Source organism: Leopardus geoffroyi, chromosome C1, assembly GCF_018350155.1.
Source record: "Leopardus geoffroyi isolate Oge1 chromosome C1, O.geoffroyi_Oge1_pat1.0, whole genome shotgun sequence".
Classification (NCBI taxonomy): Eukaryota; Metazoa; Chordata; class Mammalia; order Carnivora; family Felidae; genus Leopardus; species Leopardus geoffroyi.
Genome location: NC_059328.1, coordinates 203,712,887 through 203,738,223, shown reverse-complemented (window position 1 = coordinate 203,738,223; position 25,337 = coordinate 203,712,887). Strand labels below are relative to the sequence as shown.

Genomic DNA, 25,337 nt, shown 5'->3' with positions numbered 1-25,337 from the left:
TAGTATTAAGTGAGATAATATATATATTTTAAGGTGTTGGCACTGTGTTGGATATTCAACACAGGAGAACGACCATTATTGGGATGATTTAAAAAACGGTTCTCTCCGAAGATAGGCCGTGAGGAGCTGGTATTTCAGGATCGAAGTGCCCTCCAGTGGCCATAAGGGAAAACTGCAGGCTCCCTGATGAGCTTGGGGCGCTCTTCCTTTGCTGTCCCAGGAATGAACTCAGCCCCCACCCCCACCCCCCAGCCAGGCTTATCCAACCCTTCTGGAATTCTTCACATTATCTTTCCTTTTACAGAGGCTTTAAGGGGCTTTAAAGAAGTACTTAATAGGATAAGACACCAGGGACAGAGCTTTAGCCCAGGAAGGGCTAGAGCCTGGACATACACTGTCTCTCAAAACATGTGGGCCCAGGGCCCTGTGGCTGGGAGGTAGGATGGTGGAATGCTTTGTGCTGGGCATCAGTTCTCCTCTAACTGGGACACTGGTATCTTGCCCTTGAGAAAACCTTCCTGCTACCCACATTCAGAAATCTTGCCTAGACCGAGTATAGCCCATTCCAAGTATCTGCTTCTGTGCTTTCACAGATTTGTCATTTATTCACTCATGCACCCTTCCTTCTTCCCTCCCTCCCTTCCTTCCTTTATATTTCAGTATTTACTGAACACTGGCTGTGTACCAAGCTTCATTCCTAGGTGCTGGGGTTAAAAAGATCAATCTAACACAGACACAAACACAGCCCCTAAGAGTTGTTCACAATGTCCCAGACACCACATGCAGAGTTAATCCTTGCATTTGAGTGTTTACAGCTTCTCTATGTGGCTGAGGAGGAGGGAAGAGGCAGGAATATCCGATCCAGGCTGCCTGATTTCCCCTGATGAAATAGGTCCATAACGGAAGCTTTGCCTGGCCAGGTTTGGGGGCTGACTTCCCCCTCCTGGGCCACACTGCTCCTCTGAGAAATCCTCCCCATCTCAAACATGGACCAAACCCCCAGCTCCACCTGCCTCCGTGTCCCTGGTCTTCCCTCCCTTCCCCCATCACTGCCCTCTGCCCAGGGCCCAGATTCCCTGTGCTGGGAATCAGGGAGGGGTAATGGAGGCCGCTCTTTCAATGGACAGCTTGAGTAGGGATTTTACTTACCTGATACTCAGCATCCAAACCCAGATCACTGGCCACGTGTGGCCAACTGTGGATTGTCCAGGATTGAGAGAAAAGAGCCTTATTCTAGAGTTAATGCATGGGAGGGTGACTGGAGGCACCCAAGGTTCGTCTTTTGGGAAGATGACAGGAGGGGGAGGAAGAGCCCGGGTGATGTGTGCATTGTTCCTAGGACTCTGTTGCCTCCCTGAGCTGTCATCCTCCCTCCTTCCTTTGTGATCAAGCTTCTCAAATGTCTTCCCATCCCTTCCCACCCTCTTGCTTGCTCCTAATTGTTCCGTTTCCTCAGAATTCTTCCCAGCTGTCTTAGCACAGGCTACCCGTCCACCGCTGGGTCCCCTCCACTCCTAGACCAGCCTAATAGAAATGTAATGAGAGCCACACAGGTATCATTTTAAACGTTCTAGCAGTCACATTTTTATTTTTTTTATATTTATGTATGTATTTTGAGCAAGCGAGCAAGAGAGAGTACAAGTAGGGGAAGGGGCAGACAGAGAGAGAGAGAGAGTCTCGAGCAAGCTCCATGCGATCAGTGTGGAGCCGGATGTGGGGCTTGATCTCACGACTGTGAGATCATAACCTGAGCCAATACCAAGAGTTAGAAGCTCAACCAACTGAGCACCAACACCCTGTAGCAGCCACGTTTTTAAAATGTAAGAGGGGCGCCTGGATGGCTCAGTCAGTTGAGCACCCACTCGATATTGGTTCGGGTCATGATCTCACGGTCGTGAGATCAAGCCCCACGTCCGGCTCCACACTGACAGCACGGAGCTTGCTTGGGACCCTCTCTCTCCCTCTCTCTCTGCCCCTTCCCCTGCTTGCACTCTCTCCCCGACTTAAAATAAATAGACATTAAAAACATGTTTCTAATTTCTTTTCATTGTATTTATATTAGAGAGAGAGAGAGAGAGGGAGAGAGAGAGAGAAAGAGAATCCCAAGCAGGCTCCGCACTTAGTGCGGAGCCCCACGCGGGGCTTGATCCCCCGACCCTGGGATCACAGCCTGAGCTGAAATCAAGAGTCAGATGCTCAACTGACTGAGCCACCCAGGGACCCCTTTAAAAAAAAATGTTTTTAAATAAATAAAAAGTAAAAGAAACAGGTGAGATTAATTTTAATAATATAGTATTTTAACGCAGCTCTTCCAAAATGTTACCGTTTCAACATGTAATCAATATTTTAAAATTGAGATTATATATTTTTTCATAAGCTGATGTGTATATTGCTTTCTATGTGTAGCATCTCTCAATTCAGACTAGCCCCACTTCAAGCGGTCAGCAGCCACACGTGGCCGGTGGCTACTCTACAGGGTCGTGCATACACACTTTTATTACGTGTGGCTAATCACCCCTCCCCACATGTCCTGTCTCCCCAGGGAGATTAGAAGCCCCCTGGGTCAGAGCTTTCACTTCATTCATCCCTGTATCTCCTGTGGCATGTTAAAGCTGTGTGCCCCCCCCCGCCTCAGGAGGGGCCCTCCAAGCATGTTTGTTGATGGGAGTGAGCGTTGGGGATTGATTTTTGTGGTTTAGTTATGGCTGTAAATGGTGTTTTATAGATCGCTTCTATAGATGCACCCTGCTGCAATATTAGCAGAAACAAGCAGCCGTGGTTGTCAGCAGAGGCAGAGGCAGACGCCTCAGGGCAGTTAGGGCCCCCTGACTCAGGCTGGGGAAATCCTGCCAGACTATATACCATTTCTCTGGCTTAAGTGCCTGTCATTGCCACAGCGTGATCCTGCCTGCAACCCCATCTCCGCAGACCTTGGATATAGCCCTTGTCAGGGCGCGTTGCACAAAGGATGCGTCTCCAGCATCCCACCACCAGGCTGGGAGCTCCTTGGGGCAGAAAAGGAGTTATTTGGGTTGACAAGAGCCAGATCCGCGACAGATGTACAAAGCATGCCTGTCGAGTGAATAAATGGACGGATGGCTGGAGCCAGCGAAGCCTTTCATTCATGCATTCGTGCACCCCCAAAGTGTTTGTTGAACATTTGCTACATATCAGGCACTGTGCTGAGCACCAGGGATTCAGCAGTGAAAAGCAGATGTGGGCCATGCCCTCCTGGAGCTGACTTTCTGGTCGGGAAATGGGATAAACAAGTAAACACGTGAAAATGAAATAATTAAGCACACTGACCTGGGAAGGGAAACAAAGGGGACCAGAGAGAGAATGAGAGCAGAATCCCTCAAGCAGAGAAGAAAGTCTGTTTGTAGCTTCTTGGGACGCAGGACCCTCCCATGCCCAGGTCAGGAGTCATTGTTTAGACATCGGGCGCTCTTGGCTAGCCTGAGGCTTGGCGCTGTGAGGGCATTACTGTTGCAACTTGCATTGATGATGTCACAATGGGCCCTATGGGGACAAGGACTGAGGACCCAGTGAATTGCTGCAGAGGGGCAGAGGCGAGGGGAGGAGCTGGCAGAAGAGGCAGTAGGGACTCCCGCTGCCCCCCCCCCCCAGGTCTCTATCCAGCCTCTGACAGACCTGGCCCGGCTCAGGAGGAGGTGAGCAGGTGACCATGGCGATCAGCCTCTCTGCCTCGTCCATTGCCAACAACTGGCTCCCAAGCTACCCTGAGGTAACCAGGCCTGCCTTCTAGGTCTGTCTTGGGTGGGAGAGTCCCAGCCAGAGCAGATGCCAACCTGTAAGCCGAGCATTGTCCTAGGCATTGTGGGGGGTGATACGATGCGGGAGATATGGCCCCTGCCCTCGAGTTGCTGGCATTGTCCTAGGCATTGTGGGGGGTGATAAGATGCGGGAGATATGGCCCCTGCCCTCGAGTTGCTGACAAATTAGACCTTGAGCAAGAGGCTTATCAGAATAATACTCCTTGTCCTTTCCTGGCTAGCTTTGGAGGCGGAGGGTGCTAATTGTTGATGGGATCATTACAAACATCCCTGTCTGGTCCCCCAGTTTCTCTCTGTGTGGGCCCACAAGGCACTGAGCTTAAGGGAAGCTCCCCCGTCGGCCGCAGTATTTTTGAGAATCTGAACTGTGTTTCTCAGGGTGATCTAAGGATAGAATTTGCAGCACGAGATAAAAACACACATTCCTGAGCCTCAGCCCAAACCTTCCAAAGCAGAGTTCTCGAGTATAGGGCTCATGAATCTGCATTTTCAAAAACACCCTAGGTAATTTTTACCCTAAGCACTGCCCTGGTGTTTAAATACCTACTATAGTTCCCCAGTCCAGCTGACCAGCCTGGGTCAGTTTCTCCGTCCAAGATGGGTGTTGGTTTTGATATTTTTATTACTGATGAAAAGCCATGATTCATAGGCTGCTAGTAGCTGGCTGTCAGCTTGGAAGGAATCAGAGGCCACTGAGAAAAGAATTCTCTATCTTTTCGATCCATCTATAAAATGCTTACCTGAGCAGACACTGTTTAAAAGCCATTAAAATACCAGACACAGAATAACCCAGTCCCTGGAACTTTATAGACATATTTACTCAAACCCAAGTGCTTGCAAAAAGTAAATAAAAGGGAAGCAAAATGAGCAAGCCACCCCTAGAAATACAAACAGAAAGTAAACAGCCCTGTTCACTAAAATAAACAGGACAAATCCAGCGAGGATTAAATGACCTCTAGTCAGACAGGCTCAGAGCCAGAAATGCCCCATCTTGGCTCCGGGAGGAAGGAGAGGTGAGAGCCTGTCCCTGTCACCTGGGGGTATATGCCAGGATCGCTGCCTTGGTGGCCAGAGCCGGGCCTGCAAAAGCAGACATCATCCTGGGGGGTATGGGTGCTCCCCAACCCTCCCTGCAAGCCCGCGGCGGGGCCTGAACATCTCCATGTTTCAAGATCAAGAAGTGTGCCCCAAAAAGCCTCTGATAAAATGCACATTTTCCGGAGGTATAGAACCTTGAGTCGCTATTATATGCCATTTACTCCTTAATTTAGCGAACATTTATTTAGCACTTGCTGTGTTTCAGGCCCTGAGCCCATCGCTAAAGATATCAAGATAAGGAAAGCATAACCGTGCCCTCAAGTTGCTCACAGCTTAATATGAAAGAAACAAGAACAAATAGTAACATATAGTGTTCACTGCCGATTCGACACACTTAATGATAAGCACCCTACAGGCACTGTTTAGCCCTCATAACATGATGGGTCTCATTTAAGGATCTCATTTACTCTTCCTGACATCAGGCAGTCATTACGGATGTCTTTCCACATTTTACAGATGCGTAAACTGAGGCTCAAAGTCTATGGTATGATGGTAAATGGTTAATGAGCTCTTTGAAACTAAAAAAAAAAAAAAAAAAAAAGCCCTGGTTCATAGTGTTTGTCAATCTCGGTAGTGTAAATACTCCCGGGTTGGTTTCAAGCTACCAGCCCGATGTCACTGAATGTGGAGTTGGAAAGACATAGGGGTGTGAGCTGGTTCCAGCACTTCAGGCAAACAAGGCTCACAGCTAATCAATGGAGGGGCCAGAACTTAAACCCAGGGATGTGTAATCCCAAGCCCCCGTGCACAACCACTTTGTTATACCGTCAATAACTACATGAGATCATTGACATTTGAAAGGGGATACATCTTAAGACCTTTGTGAAGTGCCAGTTTTACAATGCTCCATAAAACTTCTTGGCTGGTTAATAGCCTGTGCTTCCTCTAGCTCTGTTTTTATTACCCACAAGAGCCGTTGGTTTTCTTTCGAGGGCCATTTAAAAAACTTTTTAATTTTGAAATAATTATCGTTCACAGGAGGTTGCTAAAATAGTACAGAGAGGGCCTGTGTACCTTTAACCCACTTTCCTCAATGGTCACATCTTACATAACGACAGGATAATATCACAATCAGGCAAGTGACATTGGCAAAAGGTGTGTGTATATTTCTATGCCCTATTACCTAGGAGTGCCAGATTTGACAAATAAAGATAAAGGATACTCGGTTAATTTTTTTTTTTTTTTTAATTTTTAAAAAAAAAATTTTTTTTTTTTTCCAACGTTTATTTATTTTTGGGACAGAGAGAGACAGAGCATGAACGGGGCAGGGGCAGAGAGAGAGGGAGACACAGAATGGGAAGCAGGCTCCAGGCTCCGAGCCATCAGCCCAGAGCCCGTCGCGGGGCTCAAACTCACAGACCGCGAGATCGTGACCTGGCTGAAGTCGGACGCTTAACCGACTGCGCCACCCAGGCGCCCCGGTTAATTTTTTTTTTTAAGTGTAAGTATATCCCATGCAACATTTGGGACATACTTATACTAAGAAATTATTCTTTATCTGAAATGCAAATTTAATTGGGTGTCCCGTATGTTAGCTGGCAACCCTCATTTTATCACATGTGTAGAGGCATGCAACCACTGCCCTAATCAAGATACAGGACCATTGTGCCACCACAAAGATGTTCCTTGTGCTACCCCTTTAGAATCACTCCTGTCCCGTAGCAACCACTAATTCCCTCTCCATGCCTATAATTTGGTCATTTTTTCCCCGCTTAGCATAACATCCATGAGATCCAATCAAGTTGTTGCAGTTTTCAATACTTTGTTCCTTTTAAATGCTGGGGAGTATTCTCTGGGGGCCAATTTTAACAACGAATAATTTTTTTTTAATCTCATTCATTGGGTATTTATTGTATCTCTACAAGGTGCCAGATGCAGACATGGAGCAGGTGATCTCGGTGCAGTCAGGGCTGGGTGTTTGCCAGGCAAGTAAGCAAATGCAGTGGCAGGGCACAGGCATGATTAAGACAACTGAGTGAATTATGCTGGAACCCGATGTGGGGCTCAAACTCAACATGATCATATGTGAGATCATGACCTGAGCCGAGATCAGGAGTCAGATGCTTAGGACACTTAAACCAACCGAGCCACCCAGTTGCCCCTATTTTTTGTTTAAATATCATCAACATCAAAAGAAACATTCTATCCACACCTCCTTCCAAATGTAGACACAATTTCTATATCAGAAGTAATACAGGGGCGCCTGGGTGGCTCAGTCAGTTGGGTGTCCGACCTCAGCTCAGGTCATGTTCTCACGGTTCGTGGTTCCAGCCCCGCGTCGGGCTCTGTGCTGACCTCAGAGCCTGGAACCTGCTTCAGATTCTGTGTCTCCCTCTCTCTGGCCCTTCCCCATTCACTCTCTGTCTCACTCTCTCTCAAAAATAAACATTAAAAATTTTTTAAAAATAAAAAGAAGTAATACAGTTTTACATGGGTATTTTTAAAAATTTTTAAATGTTTGTTTATTATTTTTTTAAATGTTTATTTTTGAAAGAGAGAAAGAGAGAGTGACAGAGTGTGAGTGGGGGAGGTGAGGAGAGAGAAGGAGACAATCTGAAGCAGGCTCCATGCTCTGAGCTGTCAGCACAGAGCCCGACACAGGGCTCGAACTCACAGACTGCAAGATCATGACCTGAGCCGAAGTCAGATGCTTAACCGACTGAGCCACAGAGGCGATTACATGGACATTTTTAAACTGAAGATTTTAGGGTTAAGTGTTAACTAATAAATTGCTCACTAAATCAGGGTACAGAAGAAAACAAGATGGTCACAAAAAGTACTTAAAGATCATCTTTCCATCTGTTTTTTAAATGTACTTATTTCATTTTAAAAGTGGGTAATATGTGTATGTAGAAAAAAATTCAAAACATACAAAAGGACTTGTAGGAAAAAAGAAACATTCCTCCTACCACAGACCCTTAGCCAAAATTTCTCTTTCCCAGAGTCACTATTTTCTTGTGACTGCTTTTAAACATATAAGAATGCGTGTATGTATGTGTGTGTGTTTATACACAAACAGAACATACCATAACTGCTATTCTGCACCTTGTTTTTTCCCTTAGTATATCTTGGAAATTGTTCCCTATCAGTACCTATAGAGGTGCTGCATTCTTTTTAACCATACACACTACTTTTTAAAGCCTCCCTCCTAGAACGTAATTGGTTGAAAATTTCAATCTTACCGAAGTGACTCACCTCAAGGCATCCTGGGATTTGTAGTTCTTAATCCGTTGAGTCTTGCATGGAAAACAGAACTTGAGCAGAAGACTTGTGCTGGAAACGAAAATGTCCTTCCAACAACACTGTGAGAGGACATATTGTACTGTGTCCTATGTATGCTCCTATCATTATGCCCAGAAGCAAATTATTCATAGATTTAAACAACCAAGATATCAATGAGACACCCAGGTCTGTCTTAGAATCAGGAAATCAAGATCATTTTAGCAGACAGGGACAGTACACACACACACACACACACACACGCACGCACGCACACACACACCACGCCTTTTCTCCCTTACATTGCTTTGGTCTTCTGTATCTCAAAGCAGACTTAACAATTACGTGACAAATTACTACTTGGAAAGCTTCTCTCACAAACAGAGGTGTCAGAAAGGATACATATAACCAATGGACACACGCTGAAGTGTGTGTGACTAATTGCTAAGATAACTTCCAGGTATTTGCTCTTTAAAAGTTGTTCAACCAATGGGGCACCTGGGTGGCTTAGTTGGTTAAGCATCTGACTTGGGCTCAAGTCATGACCTCTTCATTCGTGGGACTCAGGTCATGACCTCTTCATTGGTGAGTTCAAGCCCCGGGTCAGGCTCTGAGCTGTCAGCTGTCTGTCAGCTGTCAGAGCCTGCTTCAGATTTTGTGTCTCCCATTCTCTCTGCTCCTCCCCTGCTCATGCTCTCTCTCTCTCTCAAAAATAAATAAACATTTAAAAAAATAATAAAGAAAGATAAAAGTTGTTCAGCCAAACAGAAATGAATGATGGTAGCATTGTAAACATCAGTTAAGGACTGGTCGGGAAGATTTTCTCAGCAGGCTGAGGGCAAGAATGATTCTCAGAAACTTTTTTTGGATCGCTAAAAAAGCGACCCTCCCATTTCCTAACTAATGCCATTCCATTCTCCCTCCAAACCTGTTTCCATGCACTTACATGTATATGCATATAAAATCTAGACATTTAGCTCATTATGTAAATTTTACCTAAATGCTCTTGCCGTGTAAGTGTTGTTCTGGAAATCGCCTTTTTTTCATTCAGTATATTCAGAAATTTTTTCTATGATAATACATGACAAGCATGACCTCATTGCTTTTTTAAATTTTTTATTTTTTTACATTTATTTATTTTTGAGAGACAGAGACAGACAGCATGAGCTGGGGAGGGACAGAGAGAGAGGGAGACACAGAATAAGAAACAGTCTCCAGGCTCCGAGCTGTCAGCACAGAGCCCGATGCGGGGCTCGAACCCACGAATCGTGAGATCATGACCTGAGCCGAAGTCGGGCACTTAACTGACTGAGCCACCCAGGCACCCCTGACCTCATTGCTTTTTACTACCACACAGCGGTTTAAAACAACGTGTCTCAAACTTGAATTCGCATACAGATTAGCTAGGGATCTTGTTAACATGCAGATTATGATTTGATAGGTTTGGGGTGAGCCCTGTCATTCTGCATTTCTAGAAAGTTCCCTAGAATTGTAGATGCTGCTGGTCAAAAATCACACTGTGAGGAACAAAGACGTAGAGTCTGAGAGAAGTTGTGTGCTAGAGCTGACTTGGATCAGCTCATGAGAAATGATTATCAAATGTCCAGGAATTTTGTGATCCTGCCATTAAACATAGAAATCATTAAAAAATTCAATTATGCACTCTTAATAAATTATATTGCAAACATATAATAAATACACAAAAATCATCACCTTCTTAGCTATTTTATTATCAATCTGTGCTCCTTTTTTAAAGTTTATTTATTTATTTATGTAAGCAATCTCTACACCCAACATGGGGCTTGAACTCATGACCCCAAGATCAAGAGTCACATGCTCCTCTGACGGACCTAGCCAGGCACCCCTCAATCTATGCTCTTGAGTTTATTTATGTCCATTATATCTGTATGGTACAAATCTATACAATGCCCTGCTTTTGTGCATCTCTTCCTAACTCCACATTCAGTTCATGCTGGCAGCTTGGAACGAGCCACTGGGAGAGTTTACATCACAGAAATTGGGTATAAAGGCATGCGTTACCCCAAGTCTTCTCCAACACTTGACGTTACCAGTTCTTTTCACTTTTGCTAACATGACAAATCAAAAATGGCACCTCATTTTTAGCTTGCATTTCCCAGATTACAGTGAGACTGAGTATCTCATACTCAGGAATTTAATAGTATTTCTTGTTCTTGTAAATAGGACCGTTTTACTAGTATATTTTCTAGTTGATTATTGCACAGGAAAGCTGATGATTTTCAAAATCAGGTCACTCCTGCTACCCGTTCAAATAGCTTATCAGCTTATTTGCTTGGAGGTTCTAGGTAATCAAGTAATCTATAAATAACGAGAAAATTTACTTTTCCATATTTATAGTTGTTTATTTTGCTTTGTGGCACTGGCTCTCACTGCAGATCCACGTTGACTGCCAGCAGTAATAGCTCACCAGTGTCTTACTTCTGACTTGAACAGGAGCACTTCTGTATTTCCCCACTAATTTCTACTGTAGATTTCTGGTAGATAGTCTTTATCCTTCCTTTCTGGTTTCTTTCTTTCTTTTTTTTAAGCTTATTTATTTTTGAGAGAGAGAGAGACAGAGCACAAGCAGTGGAGGGGCAGAGAGAGAAGGAGACACACAATACCAGAATCCAAACCAGGCTCCAGGCTCTGAGCTGTCAGCCTAGAGCCAGAGGCGGGGCTCCAACCCACAGACGGGACCTCGAGATCATGACCTGAGGGGAAGTCAGACGCCCAACGCCCCGCAGGCGCCCCCCTCTTTTTGGTTTCTTAAGAGGATTTCATTTGGTTTTTTTGTTAATCAAGAATAGATGTTCAATTTATCAAAATGTTTACTTTCACTTTCTAAGTTACCCATTTTGGTGTTATTTGAATTTCTCACATTAGCATGTACTTTTTTTTTTGTACTCAGAAGAGCATTAAAAATTTTTTGTTAAATTTCCTTCCCTTATACATTGCACCCGTTTCAGTTCTTGTCACTGTCCGCGAATGTGTCCCCCACTAACCAGCCTCTGGCTCTCAGAGGAAAAGAATGTTCTTTCCATGACACTCTCAGCACAAAAACTATACATTTCAATAAACAGGGAATGCCATGAATTTACCCACCCCCTCTATATTCTTGAACACTCCCCCGCAATACCTACTTCTGTGAATTGAAGGCTGCGGGGCCTTTCTGACCACTCCCCTGGCCCATTCCTACCCCAGTATATAAAGGGCAGCTTGCTCACCTGTAATCCCTAGAGTGTTAACACCGCTGAGTGCTGGGCCCTGTTTTGTACCTAGGGGCCATCAACAGTCCTGATCAGAATCTATGACTAGGTGGGCACCTTGGTTTTTTAAATTGTGGCTTACCACTCTTGACATGTGAAAACTGGGATTGCCTCGAAGAACATGTGGAGTTTATTTTGTCCTCTTAAGAAGTGGAAAGAGGGGCGCCTGGGTGGCGCAGTCGGTTAAGCGTCCGACTTCAGCCAGGTCACGATCTCGCGGTCCGTGAGTTCGAGCCCCGCGTCAGGCTCTGGGCTGATGGCTCAGAGCCTGGAACCTGTTTCCGATTCTGTGTCTCCCTCTCTGTCTGCCTCTCCCCCGTTCATGCTCTGTCTCTCTCTGTCCCCCCAAAAAATAAATAAACGTTGAAAAAAAAAATTTCTTTAAAAAAAGAAGTGGAAAGAGTGCAGGTATGAGTCATTCCAGATGCATCCAAACAGTTGTGTGATCTTAGGCAAGTCATTAACTTCCCTGGGCCTCAGGGGACTTGCCGTGTAACGTTACACTCACCAAGGTGCATAGAAAAAGGCCGAGAAAAGATCTGAGAGTAGCTTGCTCCAGGCCCCTGGAATCAAATTAATTGGGCTCAAACCCCACCTCTGCCATTTACTGCCCTGGACAGGGTACTTGCCTCCGTATTTCGTTTCGTTCATGTGTAAAATGGGGACAGTAAAAGTACAAAGTTGACGAAGCAGTTGTGAAGATTAAACGAGGTAACACGTTAAGCCTTACTGGAAAGCTAAAGCTTATCGTGAACGCTCCATGAACACTAGCCATGTTGCTTTTATTACCACAAGGGTGCCTGCGGTGAGAGAGAGCACTTTGTACCGTACTCGTCGGACCAGGTGAGCCGGCAGGGGCGAGTTTTTTCTCAGATTCTCTGACCTGGGACAGGCAACGAGGCGCGTGACTCGGAGGCTGCTCTAGCACCTCCCGGGCAGCAGAGGGCCCCCGCCCCCACCGCGGACGGCGGGGCGGGGCTGGCGGCGCGGCCTATCTCGGGGCGGAGCAAACGGCGCGGCAGAGCAAACGGCGCGGCAGGGGCGGGCCCGGAGGCGGGGGCTAGCGAGGGGCGGGGCGGGCCGAGAGCCGGAGCCAGGCCAGCGGACACCGGCCCACGCGTCGGGTTATGCAGGTAGGTGTCTCCGGCCCGCCCAGCTGCAGCTCAGATCCCCTCCGATCCCGTTCGGGACTGAGGTCAGCAGCGCTCTGAGGTGAGGGCCGTGCCCGACCCAAAGCGAAACCGAAAGCCCGGCCTCCGTAACCTGGTCTTCCTGGGGTTGGAAAAGGGTGGCCTGCTATAGACTGTGGGGGTGGAGGGGACGGGGTGGGGGGGGGGTATTCCCCAGAGAATTGGGCTTTGGCTCCTTGGTGCAGGCCCGCCCGGAGTTTAGGGGCCCGTTTGGGAGCTGAGAGCTTGGAACCGACCGGGATTTCCCCGGTGGGCGGGCACGTGGGGGTAGGATTTAGGGGGCCGGGCTAAAGCTCGTATTGGGGGCGGGCCGTCTGGGAGGAGCTGGGCGGGGAGCATCCTTGGGGTTGTGATACTTTGGCTGGAGGGCTGGAGCTTTCTGCTGAGACAGGTTTGGCCCGGCATCTGCGTCTGTCCGTAGCGAAAGGGGCGGAAGCAGAGGTCTGAACCTCGCAGCGGTCACTTAGGGAGAATGGGGCTGGGGAAGGAGGTGGTTCCCGGGGCCTGGATGATATAACTCTAGGGTCCCAAACCTCTAGGAGTCTGAGCACCTCCCCTCCCCTAGGTGGTCATGACCGGCAGAGCCCGCAAAGAGGCGGTGCAGGCCGCGGCCCGGGAACTCCTCAAGTTCGTGAACCGGAGCCCTTCCCCTTTCCACGGTAAGTGACCAGGACAGGGGAGGAGGGTGGGGCCGGTGTGCCCCCTTACCCGCTTCCATCGCTCTGAAAGCCTTCTTTCGCTATAGCTGTGGCTGAGTGCCGCAGCCGCCTCCTCCAGGCTGGCTTCCGTGAACTCAAAGAGACGGAAAGCTGGGATATCAAGCCAGAGAGCAAGGTACTTGGGGTGGGGTGGGGGCAGAGAAGCATGTTCCTAGGCTGGGGCTCAAAGTCCTTTGTGCCAGCTGGCTAGCTAATCCAACTCAATCTCCGCACCCCTTCACCCTCCCCCCCCCCAGTACTTCCTGACCAGGAACTCCTCCACCATCATCGCTTTTGCTGTGGGAGGCCAGTATGTTCCTGGCAACGGTTTCAGCCTCATTGGGGCCCACACGGACAGCCCCTGCCTGCGGGTGAGGAACTGGGGCTGCGGGGGCGGGGGTGGGGGGGGACAGGTCAAAAGGAAGTGGAGAGGTACAGGTTGGGGAGTCTATTCCTGAAACTTGTCGCCCCCTTCCTCCACACTTTGGGCCCTTCTCTGCAGCAGTATTCGCTCTGTGTTAACTAGCTCTCGATCAGTCTGTCTCCTCTCCACATCATGTCGTCCAGCCTTCTCTCACTTCCCCACCTTCACACGCAGGTGAAACGGCGGTCCCGCCGCAGCCAGGTGGGATTCCAGCAGGTTGGTGTGGAGACCTATGGTGGCGGGATCTGGAGCACCTGGTTTGACCGGGACCTGACCTTGGCCGGACGAGTCATTGTCAAGGTGGGAACTGGGGTGGGACCTGGGAGATTCTCACCTTCAGCTGCCTGAAGATTGACTGTAACCTTCCCTTAGGGTACCTGTGGAGAGCCCCCCAGGGAAGGGGTGGCAGGGCAGTCTGGTCTGAGGACCATGTTGGTCAGTCTGGGGTTTTAACCAACGGTGATTGGGAGGTGCCCTGGGCTGACCTGGCCTGGTGGGCCACAGTGCCCTGCCTCAGGCCGCCTGGAGCAGCGCCTGGTGCACGTGGACCGGCCCATTCTCCGCATCCCACACCTGGCCATCCATCTGCAGCGAAATGTCAACGAGAACTTCGGGCCCAACATGGAGATGCATTTGTGAGTCTGGTGCGAGGGCTGTGGCACCAGGTGAGGGAAGGGGCCTGGTGGGACCTAGGACACCACTACCTACCTAATGGTGGCCACAGCCAGGTTCTACTGTTGGGACCCAGCTGATGCTATCTGAGGTCCCTCATTGCTCTGCCACTTGGAAAGCAAGCTGAGAATCAGGGCAAGGGCAGTTCCCACTGGGAGATGCTGGAGCTCAGGGATGCCATGCCTCCAGCCCTCCCCACACTTCCCTCTTGTGACTCCACACAGAGTCCCCATTCTTGCCACAGCCGTTCAGGAGGAGCTGGAGAAGGGGACTCCTGAGCCTGGACCTCTCGGTGCTGCGGTAAGAGAGTCCCCTGCTCATGGGGAGGAGTGGGGCAGGGACTGATTCTCTGAGAAGGGGGAGGAGGGGAAGAGCAGACCTTCTCCTAACATCCTTTTGCCCTGCAGGATGACCGGCACCACTCGGTCCTCATGTCCCTTCTCTGTGCCCATCTGGGACTGAGCCCCGAGGATATCTTGGAGATGGAGCTCTGCCTTGCTGACACCCAGCCTGCGGTGAGGTTGCCGGAACTCATGGGTGGGGATCGCCGGGATCCTAGCCTGCCTCTGTGCGCCCTGAAGCACTCACCGCGTCGGCCGGTCCCCTAGTTACTCCCATCTCATCCCTGTTCTTTCCAGTAGTCATCATGCCCCTCTGCCTCCAGGCCAGTGGTTCTCAAAAGGGCACTTTCCTGCTCCAGAACTGCCTACCTGGACGTCTGTGGTGGGGCCTGGAAATCAGTCCTTCCACACGCTCCTTAGGGGTTTCTGCTGCAGGTGGTCACTTGTACTTTGACCCATACCGGCCCTACACCTCTGAGGGCAGAAGGCCTGGCTGTGCCCCCCCACCCCTTTCTCTGGAGCCTGCCCTCATGCCCCTCTGAGTTGCCCACAGTAGGAGATTGTGAAGTCTTTGGATGTTTGGGCCTGTTTGAATGTGCACTGTTTCCGGGCTGGTCTCTTGTTTATTTCCTTAGCTTGTCTTGTGACCATTCAGCGTCTCCCTTTTCTAGTCCCACAGGAACTGGTAGGAACCATAGACATCACCCTCCCATCCCTCAGCTCCTGCCCGGCCCTGTTCCCCATCGTCCACTCAGCCCTACACGGCAGATCACGGTGCTCTAAGCCAGGGGGCAGGGAGGGGCCGCGCACAGAGCCAGGGAGGCTCGCTCACACTCAGGCGTTGGGGAGCAGGGAGAAGCAGGTGAGTTGGGGTGAGGGGTCGAAGGGCAGGCTGACTGTTCTGTATTTCTAGGTCCTGGGCGGTGCCTACGAGGAGTTCATCTTTGCCCCTCGGCTGGACAATCTGCACAGCTGCTTCTGTGCCCTGCAGGTGAGTGGCGGCGGCACCCCAGGCAGCACATCACCAGGAGGAGCAGCAGTGGGGGTGGGGAGGACTGCCTCAGGTCCTAGCAGGTCAGAAGAGGGCCGCTGGCCACCTCCCCGGTCTGCTGGTGCTGGCTGGGCCATGGGCAGGGGCTGAGTGGGGGAAGGCTGAGAGGCCGGCCAGGGCACCATGGTGTCTCCTCCTCGCCCTGCTCCGTCTGCTTCTCCCCTGCGTTAGCCTCTGCTCCAAGGGAGAGACCTTAGCATCTCATAAGGCAATGTCCTCCGCCTCCCTCTGCTCCCCCTGCCCTCCAGGCTGAGGCCCACCCAGCCTTCTGTCTGTACCTTGGGGTCTCAGTGGGGCAGTCTGTCTTCTTCCCAGTCACCTTGATGTCCCCACCTTTCTACCCTAGTTAGTTCTATTTCCTTTTTTTTTTTTTTTTGAGAGAGAGAGAGGCAAAGAGGGCACAAGTGAGCAAGGGACAGAGAGAGAGAAAGAGAATCCCACGAGGGGCAGAGAGAGACAGGGGGAGAGAGAGAGAGAAGCAGGGCTCACCCGAAGCAGGACTTGTGCTCACCCGATGTGGGACTCAAACTCACAAACTGTGAGATCACGACCTGAGCCAAAGTCAGATGGTTAACAACTGAGCCACCCAGGTGCCTGTCAGTTCTATTTCTTTCTTTCCTCTTGCCCTGTCCCTTGTCATACCTCTCCCTCCCTCCCCATCCTGTTCTTGGAGACAGGCTTTGGGCTGTAACTTACGACCAGAGCCAGACCTGGGACCTGTATTAGCTTCTGCAGCCAGCCAGCTGCATCACCTCGATGGAGTCCGGGTCACCTGGTCACCTCTTTGGACCTTGATCTTTTCACTGAGGCCAATTAGTTTACACGCTCTGTGTGGTTCTTTTGACTTTCCAGGATTCTCAGCTCTTCCCTTCCAGCTTATTCATCCTCCTGCCTTTTGCATAGGAAGGTAGGGGAGGAGAACACCCAAAGGGTGGTTCTCCCAGCCCAGTTGAAAAGGTCTCCCGCATGCTGGGCAGCGCCCCAAGAGATGAAAAGCCTGTGAAAGCCCCAGCCCACTTCCCTCCGGCCGTGATGACAGAAGGCAGGCGGGGAGTGTGAACCTCCAAGGTGTTGGTGGGGAGGGTGATGGAAGAAGGGGGGATGAGGAGGATGCTCTTGATACCCCCCCCCCGCCCCCCAAACAGGCTTTGATCGACTCCTGCGCATCTCCTGCCTCTCTGGCCGCGGAGCCCCACGTGCGCATGATTGCTCTCTACGACAACGAAGAGGTACATAGAGGGTTCTGTGGAGGGTCCCCTCTGTGAAGCTTTCTGCAGCCAGCTCATGTCAGGTACCCACCGTAAGCCAGGGCTATTCCGGAAGCCACAAAGGTGGGAAGATACTGCCTGTGCTCTCTTAGCGCCTGGTCCCCCTGGCTCAGCATATATCTGCTTTCAGTAGTGAGACCATACCTCCTCTGTCTCTGTGTGTGCCACATGGTGAGCGTCTCGAGGACAGGGACCCTGCCCTTTCATCTGTTAGTCCCAGGGCTCAGCACATGGCGGGCCCTTTACTCTGCATGCCTGTGTCAGGTGGAGTCTTAGACAATGCAACAGAGCCTGAACAGATGGGTTGTTCTCTCGCACATAATTGCACGGGTCAGAGTGAGCAGTTCAGGACAGGTCTCTGCCATCCTGAGCATTCGGCTTCCATCTCAGGATCCAGGGTGGCTGTCCTAGCTCCTGCCATCGTGTCTGTACTGAGTTAGGAGGAGAGGAAAGGGCAGGGGGAGAGTGTACGCTCATTTAAGGCACCACCCAAAGGTGCCGTTCCTCACTGTCTGTGTTCATGGGACTTGGCATGGCCACGTTTAGCTGCAGGGGAAGCGGGGAATGTCCTCTCTACCTGAGTAGTTGTATGCTTAGCTGCAGTTTGGGTGTTCTGTTGTACAAGCTAGCACGGGTAGTTAGCCGTCTTTGTCACATGCATAAAAGAAGATTGGCCAGTGTGAAAGGGCATCTGCGAGGAGGCCCAGACACGAGGGTCAGGGGAAGGAAGAAGGGGCGGGGGGGCAATGTAGGAAGCCCACAGAAAGTGCTGTTGCTGCCCGGAGACGACTCAGGGTTAGTTTGGCCCCAGCCCACCATCAGGTTTTCGGTGGCACGGTGTTGGGGACGTTGCTGACAACATCCCACAGTCCTCAGCCACTGAATCAGTTGGATCCCAGGCCGGTCTGGGTGTTGGGCCCTTCTCCTTGGCCTCTGCCTCAGGCCCCCGATCCCAGACCAGTCTCTGCTCTCACCAGGTGGGGTCCGAGAGCGCCCAGGGGGCACAGTCGCTGCTGACAGAGCTGGTGCTGCGCCGGATCTCGGCCTCATCCCAGCACCTGACGGCCTTCGAGGAAGCCATCCCCAAGTCCTACATGATCAGCGCAGACATGGCCCACGCCGTGCACCCCAACTACCTGTGAGTCCTCTGGGCCAGGCTCGTAGTCCTCACAGCTGGCGGCCCGCGGGTAACCTAACGCTGGGCCCCAGCCCCTCCCCCTTCCCCTCCTTCCTCCTTCTGGCGGAAAGGTCAGTGGCGGCTTCCTCTTGACTGCTCCAAGGCCCAAATTGGCCAAAGTCATGTGATGCCCCTCCCAGGTACGTTGAAGAGACTCTGTGAACTTCTTTGCCTCTGTTGCTAGAGGCCGCCTGGAACACTGACATGCCTCCTAGGTCCTGCCGGGCTGGGTGGGGAAGAATGCTGGGATGCATTAGTGATGTTTCCACGGGGTAGGTGGTGGTGATGCCAGGCCCACTTCCTGTTTGCCATCCCTGGCCCTTAATCTGCCTCTTGCAGGGACAAGCATGAGGAGAACCACCGGCCCTTATTCCACAAGGTGAGGTAGTCCTGTTTCTCCTTAGGACTTGGGAGGCCTGGCTGGTTCTGGGCCCGTCACTCGTGTGTGGCTCGCCCTCATTTCCTGGTGTCCCTCTCTCCAGGGCCCGGTGATCAAGGTCAACAGCAAGCAGCGCTACGCCTCGAATGCGGTTTCAGAGGCCCTGATCCGAGAGGTGGCCAGTAATGTTGGGGTGCCCCTGCAGGTGAGGCCAGGCCCTGCCTGGGAAGATGTGATGGAGGGAGTGGGGTTGGGGGACATAAGCAGATGGGCCCCCCCAGTGGAGGGGGGCCTGGTAGCCAACCTGTAGTGGATGGGCTTCCAGTCGAGTGAGAAGAGTGGGTTTTGGATGTAGGTGGAGCTGGGATGAGTGCTGGCTCTGCTGTGGGGCTGGTCCTGCCGCTGAGGGCCAGTCTCCTCATTTCTCCGAGCCTCAGTTTCCACACCTGTAAAATGGGGCTGATAACGATGCCTCTCCTGGATTTCTGTCAGAACTGAAGGTACAGAGTGCTCGAGGCACGTGGTGGGTCAGTCCTGCCTTTTTCCCATCCAGCCCCCTGTGTCTCTCTGACATACCCTGGGGGCTTCCATAAGGCAAGTTCAGGGCTGGCGAGACTGGAACTCTAATGGCCTTGGCATTCTTGCCTCAGCAGTGGCCCATCTCGACAGAAATAGATAGAAGCAGAGAGTTAAGGGACTGGGGCCCAGGCGATCCAGTGACAAGCAGCGAGCAGGTCCTGGTGACTCAGAACGAGGACCCTGGCATCCTGTCTCCCGGCTCAGGGCTCTCTCTGCCGCACAGCCCCACCCTGTCCCCTGTAGACCTGAGTAGTTCCACTCTTAGGGAAGCCTCTTTGAGGAGGTGACACTTTGAGCTGGGACTTAACTACCAGAAAGAGGCGTGGGTGAGTCTGCAGGAAGAGCATCCCAGCCAAAGGGAATGAGTGCAAAGGCCCTGGGGGGAGGTGGGGACAGGAGCGAGCTTGGTCTGTCAGGAAGAGACAGAGCCCCAGTGATAGAGCTGGGGTGAGAGCCAGAGTTGCAGGGAGAGAGGCCTGCCCAGGCCAGCTTTATAGGGCCTTCTAGGCCATGGAAGGGGGTTTGCATTTTCTTCTAAGGCAGTGAGACGACATTGGAGGAATTTTCTTTAATAACTTACAGCAGAAGCAGGACATGTGTCCTTCAGAAAATTAGGAAATACAAAAAGAAACAAAATATTAATCCACAGAGGTTTGTGTATATTCTTCCAGATTTTTTTCTATGCATATACTTAACACATATTTTTTTACAAAATGGAATCGTATTGGATATATTTCTTGTTTTCTCTTCACTCCGTATTCTTTACCTTTTCATTTCAGTAAATTTTTGTTTCAATAAATTTGCATCTAATGCACAGATCATTTTTTTAAAAGTAAGCTTTACACTCAGTGTGCTTAAATTCACGACCCCAAGGGGCCCCTGGGTGGCTCAACCGGTTAAGCGTCTGACCTCAGCTCAGGTCATGATCTCACGGTTCGTGGGTTCGAGCCCCACTTCAAGATCTGTGCTAACAGTTCAGAGCCTGGAGCCTGCTTCAGATTCTGTGTCTTCCTCTCTCTCTGTCCCTCCCCCACTCATGTCCTGTCTCTCAAAAATAAATAAAAAAACACTAAAAAATTTTTAATTAAAAAAATAATAAATTCATGACCCCAAGATAAAGAGTCACATGCTCTACCAACTGAACCAGCCAGTCACCTCCAGATCATTTTCAGTTTTCCCTAGTTATCCCCAAAATATTCTTTGTTTTGAGAGAGAGGGAGCTCAAGTGGGGGAGGAGCAGAGAGAGAATCCCAAGCAGGCTCCCCACTGTCAGTGCAGAGCCCCATGTAGGGCTCAGACTCACAAACTCATGAGATCATGACCTGAGCTGAAGTTGGAGACTTAACCAATTGAGCCACCCTGGCACCTTTCCCCCAAATATTCTTTACAGACATTTGTCCCACCTTAGTATCCAGTTCAGGACCGCATTATGTCTGGTTGATATGTTGCTTAAATGTCTCAAAACGTAGTGCAGCCCTCACCACCCCCCTTTTAAAATAACATTGACTTGGGGCGCCTGGGTGGCTCAGTCGGTTAAGTGTCCGACTTCAGCTCAGGTCACGATCTCACGGTCCGTGAGTTCGAGCCCCGCGTCGGGCTCTGGGCTGATGATGACCCAGAGCCTGGAGCCTGCTTCCGATTCTGTGTCTCCCTCTCTCTCTGACCCTCCTCCGTTCATGCTCTGCCTCTCTGTCTCAAAAATAAAAAATAAACGTTTAAAAAATAATAATATTGACTTAAAAAAGTAAAATATTGACTTGTTGAAGAAACAAAGCTCATCATCCCACAGGATTTCCCACTTGCTGAATTTGTCTGATTGCTTCCTCTTGGTGATGTTTAGCTGGTGCCTGTAGGTCCTGCATTTCCTGTCGATTGGAATTCATACCTAAAGGCTTAGCAGATGACACATTTTTAGCCAGAAGTCATGACTGGTGGGTCCCTCATGTTGCATCATACGTGTGTTATCTGGGCGCCCCACCCTTAGTGATGCAGTGCATTGGGGTGCCCTCCTTCCCCTCTGTCATATGGGGGTTTTCCTCCTTTGGCTGGACAGTACCCTGTGCAAGTGATGAGATCCCTAACAACCAGACACATGATGGTTTTGACACCAGTCAATAATCCTTGCTGAAATCACTAAATTCATTCCCCCAATTCATCCCTTTTCTACGCATAATCCCTTCTGCATAGATTAGCTGCTGTTCTGGGAAGCAGAACTTTTCTCCCCGTCAGCCAGGGCTATTTGGTTATCATGCAATAGGGTTTCTGGTGGAAAGACGGGATAAATGCTAATTCTTTCCCTTTACTAATCAGTTTTCAAGGCGAGCTGTGTTAATAGCCACCTTACATGGTGACAGATAAGGGGCTTTTTTCCTTTTCCGTTTCTGTCATTAAATCAAGGGTTTCATTGGTTCGTTGTGACCCGAAGTACTGTAGCCATTTACTTTCTTTTTTTTTTTTTTTTCAAAAATTTTTTAACGTTTATTTTTGAGACAGAGAGAGAGCGTGAACAGGGGAGGGGCAGACAGAGAGGGAGACACAGAATCTGAAACAGGCTCCAGGCTCTGAGCAGTCAGCACAGAGCCCGACGCGGGGCTCAAACTCACGGACCGTGAGATCATGACCTGAGCCGAAGTCAGATGCTTAACCGACCGAGCCACCCAGGCACCCCTGTAGCCATTTACTTTCACCCTCAGATTATCATAACTTTGACCAGTGGGAACCCTGTTGACATGTGTCCTTTGACAGGACTCTCGAAAGTTGTCTTGCTTTTTGCATAACAAGAAATTGCAGGCTTATCTTGTTCATTTCTCTCCCCAGACATGGATGATGGTTTTAGAGACCATTGTCTGGCACCATGAGTGTCCATTGTTCTTGAGGAGTGCGGGGGGGGGAGGGGGGTGTGCTTTGGGGTCATTTCTGTAGACATAGTTAGAAAAATACATATATTTTTTGCAAACCATGAATTAATACTATACTTGTGTAAGAAGTAATAGTTACTGCTTAATTTATCTGATTTTATAATCCTGTTTTCCCTTATACTAAAAATCTTAATTTTGAACATACTATGATTTTCTTATTTACTTATTTATTTTTTTAAATGTTTGTTTATTTTTGAGAGAGAAAGTGTGAGCAGGGAAGGGGCAGAGAGAAGAGGGGGGGACAGAGGATCAGAAACAGGCTCTGCTCACAGCAGACAGCCCGATGCGGGGCTCGAACTCACAAACCATGAGATCATGCATAACCTGAGCCAAAGTCGGATGTTTAACCGACCGAACCGACCACGTGCCCCTTCTTATTTAATTTAATTTTATCAGAATGTAAAGAGATTCAGAATGCCAATAGCAATATTTCTAAAAACACTAAAACTACAGAGGGATTGTTCTTTGTGTGTGTATGGGTACAGGAAGTGAGTGTGTGCAAAGCAAGAGGTTGATATAAAGGGTACATTTTGTTTTTTTAATTCCCCTGCCTGCTGTGTGGAGGAAGGAATCTTAATGGAAGGGAAGGTGGCTGGAATTAGGGTGGCAGGAGTTCAGATGGAGAGAGTAGGACCAATTCAGAATATACTGTCCTTTGGGCTTGCCATTTAATGTAGGCTATCTTTATTCTGGTCACATCTACTCTCTGAGGGGGCAGAAGTGGGCCCTCTGCCAGGACCCCTTTCAGTCCTGCAGTTCTAAGATGACTTCCTGTTTGGGCTTAATGAGCAGACACTACCTGTTGTTCATGAACCTGTCCTCCTCTCCCTAGGATCTCATGGTGCGGAATGACTCTCCCTGTGGAACCACCATTGGACCCATCTTGGCTTCTCGGCTGGGGCTGCGAGTACTGGATTTAGGCAGCCCCCAGCTGGCCATGCACTCCATCCGGGAGACCGCCTGCACCTCAGGAGTGCTCCAGACCCTCACCCTCTTCAAGGTGACTCCCACCTCATCCATCATCATGGTGGCTGGGCTCCTCCTCTGGTGCCTGGATTGGTTGCTGGGGCTCCATGCTACCCTGTAGGAAAGGAAGGGTGCCCATTCTTCTTGAGACACAGGGGCCCCGATCAGCCCTCAGAGGATAATGAGAGGATAGAGTGGGGATGAGAGATGGGAAGACGGGGGCAGTTGTCATGTGTGGGTCGAGGACCTGTGTCTCTCTGGCTGGGCCTGTGTTGGCGGGAGCAGGCCCCCCCCCCCCATCTGGTCTGCACTGATTCCAAATCCCTTGTTGCTCTCCGTTTTAGGGCTTCTTTGAGCTGTTCCCTTCTCTGAGCCGTAACCTCTTAGTGGATTGAGGCCTCTTGGAAAGACTTCTCTTGCACTTGAGAAGTTGTCGGCTGAGCTGAAGCTGGATTATTAAAGTGGATTTTTCACTCAGATGCATTCTGTTGTGTTCATTTGGAGGCTGGAGGGGTGGGAGTTGAATCTGGCTTGAACCACTAGAACCAGAACAGAGGGGGAGGTAGGGGGCAGGTGGGGGTGGGGGCACAGCTCCTGGGAGCTGGAGGCCTGATCTCGAATCTCTTTTCCTTAAGCCCGTGCCTGAAGTGGGTGACAGGTAGGTGGGTCCACAATTGGAAGGTTCTTCTCCCATCCCTACTCCTCCCTTCTGGGAAGCAGCCTCAGTGGTCTTCCATTACCGGAAGAGTCCAGGAGCCCATCTCCGTGCTGTGGGGGCTCCACGCTCAGCATGGGACCCCAGAGCTGCCCTGGGCAGCCCAGGCTGTCCCCCTCCCCGCCCCTCTCAGCCTCTTATGAATTTTTATGATCAATCTCTTATTATTCAATGTTTTTCCTCTAGTTAGTAATTTCCCTCCATCATTTATGTCTCCTCTCTTTTCCTGTTTCCTTTTTTCCTCTTTTTCTTCCTCTTCTTCCTCTTCCTCCTCCTCCTCCTCCTGCTCCTTTCCTTGTATTTGTTCATTCTCCTTCTTTGTCTTAAGTTTGCCTATCTTGTGGCTTTTTTCCTAAGCGCCAGCAGTCGTATTTGTTAGTGCTAAGTGTGCTGGTGACAGACCCTGGCATGTGGCACGGTCACCATTACAAGCCTCTCGCTGGCTGAGCCCAGTCCTTTGGAGGCCGGGTTGACGGTAGAACGCTGCTTTGGAACTGAGTTCCCTGGTGTTGATGTGATCATAGGATCTCAGAATCACTGAGACCAGGTGGCAGCCCTTTATCACTGAAGTCTAGTATTTTCTCAGTATGCTGTAACCGTGAAATACAAGTAGTTTGGTTGTGTTTTTTTTTTAAGTTTTTTTTCAGAGAGACAGTGAGCAGGGGAGGGTCAGAGGGAATCCTAAGCAGGTTCTGTGCTGTCAGTGCAGAGCCCCACATGGAGCTCGTACTCAAGAAACTGAGATCATGACCTGAATCAAGAGTCGGATGCTTAACCGACTGGGCCACCCAGGCGCCCCGAGATACGAGTATTTTTATTTCCTTCTTTTGGATGAACTGGGTGATTTTTGGAGGACGTGTTCTGGACTTAGGCAGCTGCTGCTCTCCTATGGGGACTGCCAGTCCTGTTTGTCATAGTAAAACATGGAAAGCGTTGGTAGAAGACACCGTTAGCACCCCCCCTCTGTCCGTCACTTTGATCACTTCAGTAGACTTGTCCCAACTTCCAACTACTCACAGCTACACTTCTTTGCCTGGGGGCTGGCTTTTGCTGCTCGACTACAGTTTTCCATTCATGACCTTTGGAAGTGCCAGGGAATGAATTCTCCCCACCCCAGAACAGCTCCAACCAGAAGGCCAAGGCTAGAAGAAAACTCCAGCTCCCTCACATACTGGGAGATCACTTGGACATGGGTAGCATGGGACTCTGCAGCAGAACCAAGCTCCAGAATTAAGTTGGATAACACACGCCTTTATCGTCCACCCTCCCGTCCTTGTCTCACACCTCCACGCCCTTGCCAGTGTTTACCTCCACCTTCCAAATAAACTCCTTGCACTTGGATCCTGGTCTCAGGTCTGCTGCTGGGAGAGCCTAAACAGTATTCCTTGGGGAGGGAGAATAAGAAGGATGCTTGGTTTTCCATTTTTAATTAACACTGTACTGTTAGTCCTTAGTTTGGGTGATATGGTGAAGACAAAGGATAAAGGAAACACTGAAAGGGGAGGAGTAAAGTTCCTTTTGATATGATTTGTTACATAGAAAATTCAAAAGCTATATTATT

The 25,337-nt window shown here is 49.9% G+C and overlaps 1 protein-coding gene across 4 annotated transcripts; it reads left to right on the top strand.

The window, feature by feature from the left end:
* Positions 1-3,610: 3,610 nt before the first annotated feature.
* LOC123599508 (aspartyl aminopeptidase) lies at positions 3,611-23,538 on the top strand. Of its 4 annotated transcripts, XM_045481355.1 has the most exons (16): positions 3,611-3,745; positions 12,194-12,241; positions 13,154-13,247; positions 13,334-13,422; positions 13,544-13,657; positions 13,885-14,010; positions 14,215-14,345; positions 14,607-14,682; positions 14,790-14,897; positions 15,637-15,714; positions 16,920-17,003; positions 18,020-18,180; positions 18,559-18,598; positions 18,702-18,803; positions 22,928-23,095; positions 23,406-23,538. In XM_045481355.1, exons 1-16 carry the CDS (start codon positions 3,686-3,688, stop codon positions 23,454-23,456), a joined length of 1,530 nt encoding a protein of 509 aa, XP_045337311.1. In that variant the 5' UTR covers positions 3,611-3,685; the 3' UTR covers positions 23,457-23,538. The 4 variants fall into 4 exon arrangements, with proteins under 4 accessions (XP_045337311.1, XP_045337312.1, XP_045337314.1 ...); XM_045481356.1 differs by lacking the exons at positions 3,611-3,745; positions 12,194-12,241 and adding an exon at positions 12,411-12,531; XM_045481358.1 differs by lacking the exons at positions 3,611-3,745; positions 12,194-12,241 and adding an exon at positions 12,505-12,610.
* Positions 23,539-25,337: the final 1,799 nt, after the last annotated feature.

Coding starts and splice junctions, on each gene's coding strand:
- LOC123599508 (XM_045481355.1), top strand. CDS start 3,686: ATGGCGATCAGCCTCTCTGCCTCGTCCATTGCCAACAACTGGCTCCCA. Junction 3,746..12,193: donor GGCTCCCAAGCTACCCTGAG/GTAACCAGGCCT, acceptor TATTACCACAAG/GGTGCCTGCGGTGAGAGAGA. Junction 14,346..14,606: donor CCCAACATGGAGATGCATTT/GTGAGTCTGGTG, acceptor GACTCCACACAG/AGTCCCCATTCTTGCCACAG.